The sequence below is a fragment of the Periophthalmus magnuspinnatus genome, chromosome 7, assembly GCF_009829125.3.
Source record: "Periophthalmus magnuspinnatus isolate fPerMag1 chromosome 7, fPerMag1.2.pri, whole genome shotgun sequence".
Classification (NCBI taxonomy): domain Eukaryota; kingdom Metazoa; phylum Chordata; class Actinopteri; order Gobiiformes; family Gobiidae; genus Periophthalmus; species Periophthalmus magnuspinnatus.
In genome coordinates this window covers 26613201-26622775 of record NC_047132.1, presented here as the reverse complement: position 1 = coordinate 26622775, position 9575 = coordinate 26613201, and the positions used below count along the sequence as shown (strand labels likewise).

Here is a 9575-nt window from a genome sequence, read left to right as displayed (position 1 = left end):
ATGATTGGTTCATTTTCAACCAGTTTTTAATTACAGGTAGTTGTAGCTGCCACAGTTTCTTATGTGCTCTGACAGGTGAGATATTCTAGGTCATTTTGTGCCTTTGATAGAAACCACCATTTGGCTTAGTTTAGTCCCACGCTTTTACACATTGTAGTAATACTCTGGTACATGCTCAATTATTTTTTTTTTTTTTACATATCAAATACATGAAGAATGGAAGGGCAAGAACTTATGAGACTGTGGTTATGTTATTTATTTGACTCGTTTAGCCTATGCTTTACCATACAAAAGTGAAGCATATTGTCATTTATGGTAAGGATCCCCATCCAATCAGGGCAGTGCTGTGAGCCAATAGAAAAGGAGCGGTACTTTCCTCCAAGACGTCATCTGATTTGACGCCATGAGTTCAGCGCATCAGGACAAAGTTCACCAAACAATGGGAAACACGCAAGACTGTTCGATTTGTTTAGACCGGATCAAAGATAGGAAGACTTTGAAATGTCGCCATTCCTTCTGCTCACAGTGTATCGACTCCGTGTTCAGGTTAAAGCCAGCCTGCCCCATATGCAACACCTTCCACGGGCTGTACACCGGGACCCAGCCGGACGGCACCATGTCCGTGACGCGCAGCTTTCAGTCTCTTCCCGGGTATGAACACTGCGGCTCCATCGCGATTGACTACGTGTTCGCCTCGGGAATACAAGGGGTGAGAATAACTTACTTTGAGACCATTTAAGGGTTTTAACAACTTGAAATGACAAAGCAGTTTATGGTCTGCCTCCGTGCGCTTTTCAATGTAAGTTACGTCAATTGTCCACTAGGGGTTGCTGTTGTATTATAAAGTATTGGACTTACAGTTCCTTTCAAGGCTTACAATGCCTTATTCGTCCACTCCAGTCGGAAGTGATGAGCCACAGCTGCTTTAGGGCAGACTGACGGGTGTAAGGCTGCCAATCTGTGCTATTGGCACCTCAATCACCAGCAACCCTCACACACATTTATACTGGGCAATATGAAGTGTGTTGCCTAAGCAGGTTCCACAAGTGTCCCTGTTGCACCACTATGGCCCAATATGCTAGTGTTGGCCACAAGTAAATTGTTTATCAGTATACACAGAGTAGCCTGCAGTACTCTACATATAGTCTATATTAGCAGTTTACAATAGCCTTACACAAGGTTTATTGGCCATTTCAGTTCCCTGCCATAAAAAATCATACTCATATTATGTGTCATTATGTGTTTTCCTGCCCTGTGTTACATTGATGTTTATTATTGCATTCAGCCTGAGCACCCTAATCCTGGAAGGCAATACAGAGGCACAGCCCGGACAGCCTATCTACCAGACTGCCCAGAGGGACAAAAAGTCCTAAAAATGCTCAAAAAAGCCTTTGATCAAAGACTGGTCTTTACCATTGGTCAATCTGCCACCACTGGACTCAACAATGTCATCACCTGGAACGACATTCACCATAAGACCAGCATGAGAGGAGGGCCTGAGTGGTAAGGTCTAGTTTTCTAAACATTATCAGCAAATATATGGGGTAACCAGGGATTTGTCTTGCAGCTTTGGGTATCCTGATCCTGGTTACCTCTCAAGGGTTCAGGAAGAGCTTCGGCTAAAAGGAATCACAGACGAAGACTGATCTGCAAAAAATGCTCTTAACAAAACTTATCTCCATTATTGCTCAGCTTGTATTGTTATTGTATTATTGTTCCAGAAGTCCATGACTGTAAGTTTAGTCCTATTTAATCATCCATTCCACTGTTACTCTTTTTTGTATTTTTTGGTGTGTTTCTTTTGAGGAAATATTGTTTTTTGAAATGTCATTATCAGTGATGTTGGCCTACCTCTGAAAGGAAGCGGTTTTACATGACCTCATTTTGGAGACTGAAATCTCAGGGCAGGTGTCTTCACAAGCCTCTTATGCAATGCATATCGTTCTAATTAAATCATATACATTCCACTGATGCATGATACGTCCTCACTTTTTCAGCCTACTTCATTTTAGGTAGGCTAACATAGGCTATGTGCAATTTGCAGTCTATACAATATTTCATAAACATCTTTGTCCTCAGGTTTCAAACATTTCATAGATAACAGTTCAGTTTAGAGCTATAATGTTGATTCACAATTGCATAAACTATTTTGCATGATAAAATGTTTAGTGTTTACATTTTGTGTTTTGGGTCTCCTGTCAGAAAGCTTGAGTCTATAAAACATGCTCATAGCACCTTTTCTACATTCCTGTAGGTTGGCACAAGAGGGCGCTGTTAGCCTCAACAAGTGCACTAATGGCTCGTGCTTGGTATGCAGCTGTACCGCGCACGAGCCCCGCAGCGCCTCCCAAACCTATGAGCCAAAAGTCAGAGGAAGAGAGAGAGCCCCATCTGCCCCACATGATGATGACTCATGTGTTTCTATGGGGATGAGGCAGTTTTAGGTATATACATGCATAGATCCTTTATAAAGATTTTATACATGCTAAGACTTCTTTATCTGTATATATTGCCCAGGTTATTAGGTTAGGTTAATAGTCAAAAATAATCAATACACCTGTTGGTATTTCTTTTTATAATTTAAATGTGTGTTTACTTTTTGTCAAATTGGTGGAGGAAACCAAAACAAAATGACATAAACTAGAATAAATAAAACCAAAACTGTGAGTTCAAAAATCAACAACTTGTCTTAATAAGAGCATAAACATAAACGCAAAACTGCCCATTGTTAAGCCAGTGCCTCATTTTTGTCATGTATCCTCCTCAGCATTTTCAGTCATCCTTCCCTTCCACATCTTGAGCGTTGGCGTACTTCCTACAACGCCAAGTGTAAGTGCACAAGTCACCAGTCTAGTACTTAACACGCTCTAAAAACAGATTTGCTCAAATATGGCCCTTGTCCTTTGTTCCCACAGCAGACACAGCCTGGGTGACTTGGGTATAGGTCACGTGGTAACCAGCCCTGCATGTTGTTCTTTTTTGTCCGTACTGCAAAGACCAACGGGTAGTCCCAAAAACCATATCACACCTGTGCTGTTTTTGCATTTCCACCATAAACCATTTCTGCTTATACCAGTTTTATGGAGTCTTGGCGGATTGTAATAATTACTGAGAATGTTGCAGTTTTTAACTTTCTTCACCAACATCTCTTCAAAACTGCCACTTGACACTTGTGTAAGACTATTTACCACCAAACAAAGCAATAGGAAAACATGTTTACCTCTCATATGGTCTTTAAATGAATGGCCTACATGGAAACCTTACAAGCAAACAATTTATGGTCACCAGAGGATTACTTAAAAATTGCATGTATTTGCTTTATTTTCCATCCAGTGTGTTAGTGAATAAACTGATGGGATATGGACTATATGCTTAACCTATTTTCCTATATTTTGATCCACGTGACGCACAGCTCTGGTAGCTGAGTCTCTTTATCTCTGTGGTGTAGGGCAGTGTGCAGCCTGCAGGCTCAGGGCATCTGCTGCTCTCACTAAACAAAACACAACCCATCTGTCTGCAGAGCTACTTCACTTTTGTTTTGTTTTATATTTCTCTAACAATTATCCAATGTGAGCTGTGACTAGCAACAAGCATGCTAATGTTTACATGCACAATTTAATTAAATGCACAATTTGAAACACAAGGTTATGCAATTTCATTTGATTCATTTGTCTGTTATTTTCTGTTTTATTCAACCTATGTAATGTTATCAGTGGTATGTATTGAGTTATATTCTCTGCATTTTGGTTTTGCTTTCAAGTGTCTACGTGTATCCAAACAACACCACGTAGGCCTATTTTAGTCGGTCAGCATTATAGTTTCAGATATTTGTAAAACTTTTTTCATTTCAGTGGTTTAACCTAAATTACAACATGAGATGTTAAAAATGGGACATACTAACCGCACCATTTTGTATTTATTTTGGTATATATTAACATAAACCTAACAAATAGTGTAAACATGCTCATTCCATATCTGCTTACCCAAGACATCACGTTTATTCAGTCAGGCTGGATTAAATATGCATCATAGTAAATGTGTAGCAGTATAACTCTATCTAAGCTGTAAAATAGATGATGAAATGGCAAACATAAGCTGTGTGGATTAAACACTCGAATCATTAATACAAAGCTGCCTTTTCCCTACTGAATATAACATCCTATTCTGAGTCAGGGTTCTACCAGGAAACCAGTGGAAACATGTGGGGTATTCCTGTACTAGAGATGATCTCTAAATCATTATGTGACAATGGCAGAGTGGGTGTCGTAGCCCCCTCTGCGCTCTTTAATTACACTGTCTCAGAGTGAGGGGACAGCACTGGCACGTCTCTTGCCACGCTGCCTTCCTCCTTCACTCCTCAACCCGCCACCCCACCTCTCTACCTCCCTCCCTCTCTCCTTCCCCCCTCTCTCCCCCTCTTTCCTTTTCTCCCTCTCTCTGTTTCTGTCTGTTTCACTGACACAAACAGGTTGGTTGATATGTCTTGTGGGGACATACATTTTCTGTAGCTTAACTCAAATCTTAACCAGATCCAAAGAGTGTGTCTCTTAAACATATGGTGTTGAAAACTTTGCAGTAGGAGAACATGTACTCATAATTGCTATCGTTTCGATGCTTTGTGGGGACACTGAAATACATTGACATTTATTTCGTGGAAACTGATCTCTAATCATAATCATTATTTGACTGGCTTAAACCTATAAATAAAATAAAAATAAATTAAACATATATCTTACCTTAACTTTGAACCATGGAGGATTTACCTCATGAGGGCCTGATGTTTGGTCTCCACAAAGCAAACTGACTTTGTGTAGATTTCAGTCCTCACCATGTGATGAATACCCTCCCACACACACTGTACCTGTCTATTCAGGGCATGCCTCTCATCTCCTGTCACTGTAATGAGGACATACCCCCCAGACAGCAGCATACCATCAAAGCATTTTCACCCAGTTTTTGTTTTTCAGAGTGGCAATAATGTCCCTGGTCTATCTGAATTTCATTTTGGAGACAAGTAGGAACAATATGTTGGGTGCATATTCTATAAAAAAGGTGGTTTGGGTCTTTTATGTAAATATATATTAGTTTACACTAGAAGTGATGATGAAACTGAAAATGAACTAATGTAACCATGTGCCAAACTATTTTGAGAGCAGTGATACAAAGATTTGCTAAACAAATGCATTGATTTTTTTTTTTTTTTTTTTTTTAAATAAAGCATTTTTGTTTTACTGCCAAACCACCCTTCACTCTCCAGTAGACCTACATGGATTATCAATATAAGCAGAATTGTGTCTTTTTTCAAAATAAATATAAAATAAATAAAAATGAGAAAACATGATATCTGTTGCAAACCATAAGTCATTTGAGGAACTATGGCCTTTTGAGGTGAGCACTGCTGTACAAGTGTAATCCACTCTGCTTCACTTTTCTGTTCAAAAAAAGGCACTTTAAAGCTGGACTAGTGGGCAAAAAATTCATGTGAACAATAATTATGTGACAAAGGGTTTGTGAAATCTGTGAAGAAGTTTGACAGATTTTAAATATATTTTTCCTTTCACAGTTTGAAAATCAGGTACTTCTGCATTAAGCAGCCAATTCTTGCTAATTTCTTTTGCTCAGTTAAGAATGCTATGTCAGGTATTGGCAAAAGCTGATTGTGTTTTATTTTTCAAAAAGAAAGAAAGGCCATTGTCACTTCACAAGCCTATAGTTTGAGTCTGAGTCTCAAACTATAGGCTTGTGAACCATATCCACATATAAGTATATGAACAGTGGGACGTCTTCTGCCTTGGCGTCTGTCTCCAAAGTGTCCCTGTGTGTCAGACCACAGCTCTCCCCCTCTCTGCTTCTGGCGTGTTTACTTATAACCAGAGAGGAGTGTGGATGTGGGTGGCTTTTGTCTGTTTGACTGGCTCTGAGCACACAGCCTGTACACATACACTCCACTGGATACATGCGTATGTCTGTGGAGGCTGTAACATGGGCACATTGTGTTCCTCTGTGATTCATCGCTGCATCACTATAGTCGTGTTTTGTCGACCTGATTTAGCACATGCAGCAGCAGTGCCTACGGTTTTCTTAGAAACACTGACAGATTTATACGGTGAGTTTAAAGAGAGGACACAAGAGCAGAATCAGAGACAGTTGGGTTTGGATTGAGTTTGTCACAGATTGAAGCACAAGCTGTTTGTCTTTTGAAACATTTAAAGTGAATTAAAATATACCAATTGGAAAAATAGCAACAAACAAAATGAAAAAAGTAAATTCACATGTTTATGTTGGTAATGGTTGATTGATTAATAGTCTGCCCTGAAAGTTTCTGGTGCTATTGCAAAATGAACAATACTAACTGGGACCAGTAAAGGCACATAAGTACAGTCGTAGTACAGTAGAAGAAGTCCTGTCTGCATGGGGACTATTCATTGTGTCTTGATTCCACATGCTCACTAACTGTGTTCTTTTTATTCACTTCATATTTGTGGCTGTTAAATATATTATTATAAAGGTTGCAGTTGCAGTCACCATAGGCCAAATGAATTTGACACATCTTTACAGTCATACAGTGAAAATAAAGGCATAACATAACTGTATGTCTGTATGTCTCCTGTTTTCATGACTGTCTGAATGCTCGTCTATGGTTGGACACTTCGGGTTTGAACAATTAGCAGTGGCTGTCATGGCAACAAGTATGACCCTCGTCATTTCACAAACAACACCAAGGCCTGTCTTTTCAAATCAGCAACAAAAACAGATGGAGAGACTTCACTGCACTGTGTTTGGGGCATTTCTGCTTGAATATTCTTCACTGAAAAGGACAGTCTTCATTCTACTTTACAGCAAAGGAAAATGGAACATTATAGTTTACTGTGAAGTTTAAGCAAATAAAACCAGTGTGTCCCTCAAAATTATTTGACACAATATATACACATTGAACTAAATCAGGTGTGTTATGATATCAAGCGGGATTTAAATATTAGTAGTGGATTTATGAATGAATCTATGAATGAATGGTGTCATTTGCAAATATTGCAGCCTTATTCATAACATTTAAAATGTATATGTCCAACTTGTAATAAAGGACTTTTACTTTTGTAATCAGTGTGGCTCAGACATTTGATTTAAGCCCCATATGGTATTGAATACTGTGCTATGATAAGAAAAGGCTGCTCTTGGTATTTTAATGCCAAATGCATGATAAAACTCTGTGTAGTGTTGCTGTTTTGTTCTATTTATTTAAATATTTTGATAAATATAAATCTGTCTTGTGTTAACTAAAATATTCTCTGTTTAGCAGTAGACATGTGTTTGTTCAAGATACTTCTGTGGTTAGTTGATGTTTGTAAGATATCTAAAAAGAGATTGTCCTATGATCCATACTCCAAATATGTATGAGTCAGACGTGCCATAATGGAGCGTGCACCTGGGCTCACCTCTAATGTGTTGTCATAGTGACGTCACGGCCCAGAGGAGTCCTCCAGCTGCAGCAGTGATGGCCCAGTCAGCACTTCACCTGCGAGATCATAAACACAACACCATCGGCTAATTAGAGCCACAGAGGTGTGAGTGAGGTCTCTGCTCTAGGATGGACAACATAACATGATTTTGTGTTATATATAGTTGTTACATGCATGCACTTTTTGGCTTTCCTCTCTCATTGTCTCTGTGAGGATATTTTTCTTTTGCATTTGACCCATTTATCAAAGGCACTGATGCAACCTGTCAAGAGTTGTTTGGTAAAATTTCTAATCATTCAGCCATTGCCAAAATCACATTAATGTTCAAGAGAATCCCATGATTGTTCAAGTTTACTGACGTTTATTAGCCTACCAAAATGTTTATTTTTATGTTGTAATATTATGGCTTAGATATCTTGGAATAAACCGCCCACATTGTCAGACAAAAAAAAAAAAAAAAACAACCTTAAAAGACTTCAATTGTCACATACAGATCAAATGTGAAATAAATAAATTCACACGAAATGGGCACTCTGCTGCTCATGGTGAAGACATACTGCTCCTCTGGCCTCTTCAAATATTCATGCATTCACGCAAACACACAAACACACACATGATCTTTTTGTTGAGGATTTGACACGTTGTTGCCATGACGACAACTTTAGGATGCCGGGATGCTGCTGTCCGAAATGTAGTAGAGATTTCATACTTTAAGTGTAGCTGTAAACCTTGTTTGTTTTATGTTTCCTGCTGAGTCTTGGCCCTTGTAATCCCTGCCAGCTCGTGTCCCCTTCAGTGCTAATGCAGCGCTTATGTAATCAGCCCTGGCTCCATGCTTCAGTTCCCCCTTTGAGTCAATAAATAGCAGAACATCCCTCGATATGAGAGTTTTCAAAGCTTTTACAGTTCCCCCGTCACCAACAATCACTATCACGCCCCCCCTGTCTGTAGTGTATCTCTATTAGTGGTACGTCCAAATTTATCTCTTAAGACTCACACTTTATGCATGAGATATTCCCATTATAAAGGCTATTGTCATCAGTGAGCTTATTATAGCAAGTAAACTGGATTCATGACGTATCTATGATCAGATAAATACACAATGAAAAACATTTAAACGTCTAGGATATATGAACAATGACACATTTTGGGTTTTATCCTACTTTTTAATTGGGCTAAATGTAGTCTCACACCTCTGACTCCATTGACAGGCTGTGAGCCTCAACAAGGCGGAACTGGGTCAGATATTAGGATCCTTTTAATAATGCAGAAAAAGTGCATATTTTAATGTAGTCTGTTCACTTGGCAAAAGTGCAAAGCTCGTGTGGTTTTAACCTTGTAGTAAAAACCCTTTCAGCTTCATTCATTTAGCACATTACATTTTCCATAAAATTGTGTGTGTACTTTTTCTATAGCATAGTTTTACACAAGTAAATGCTATTTATTATTTAAATTATCCACAAAAAGCCTTTTCATAAATACAAGTTTCATTTGACCTCGGTAGGAAAGTGTATAGAAGTGCACATGAAGTACAGTGTACTTCTGTTTAAGGACTTAATCCTTTTTCATTTTCCACCCAATTCTGCTCACCTGTCTACTGCACAACACATTTGTAACTTTGTATCACTCAGCATTTTTTAAGTTGTAATGGAGAACATGATGCACTAGTTCTGGACTTTCTCTTTCTCTGCACTGCCTCACCACCACCACCATCAGCAGCAGCAGCAGTGGCAGCAGCTGTAGAATTATGTGTCCTGGGGAGGACCCTGTGAACAGAGAGTACCCCGGGCACTCTGACGCTCTGTCCCGTAGCCATGGTTCCCTTTGGAAGAGGGCAGCCGTCCCTTTGTGTCCCTCCTCCCCCACTGCAAGCACATGGCCAATTCAAAGTAATGCAGACCTGCTTTTGATACAAGAGAGTTAGAACTGCTCCATGTGACAAGTAATGCAAATATAAAGTGTTCTGGAGTTGATCTAGATGAAACATAGTAATTACACCCCCCCCCCCCCACACCCACACTGTTTATATATATATATATATATATATATATATATATATATATATATATATATATATATATATATATATATATATATATATATATATATATATATATA

At 38.9% G+C, this 9575-nt stretch overlaps 1 protein-coding gene across 1 annotated transcript; it reads left to right on the top strand.

Moving 5' to 3' along the window:
• The first annotated feature begins 410 nt into the window (after positions 1 to 410).
• LOC117373212 (probable E3 ubiquitin-protein ligase DTX3) lies at positions 411 to 2049 on the top strand. The gene is made up of 3 exons (XM_033969134.2): positions 411 to 709; positions 1286 to 1503; positions 1568 to 2049. The coding sequence occupies exons 1-3, from the start codon at positions 440 to 442 to the stop codon at positions 1644 to 1646; spliced, it is 567 nt and encodes a 188-aa protein (XP_033825025.1). The 5' UTR covers positions 411 to 439; the 3' UTR covers positions 1647 to 2049.
• The last annotated feature ends 7526 nt before the right edge of the window (positions 2050 to 9575 follow it).

Bases quoted from the DNA above. Each gene is read 5' to 3' on its own strand.
- LOC117373212 (XM_033969134.2), top strand. From the start codon at position 440: ATGGGAAACACGCAAGACTGTTCGATTTGTTTAGACCGGATCAAAGAT. The intron at 710-1,285 runs GTGAGAATAACT...TATTGCATTCAG, and splicing joins TCGCCTCGGGAATACAAGGG to CCTGAGCACCCTAATCCTGG. The intron at 1,504-1,567 runs GTAAGGTCTAGT...TTTGTCTTGCAG, and splicing joins ATGAGAGGAGGGCCTGAGTG to CTTTGGGTATCCTGATCCTG.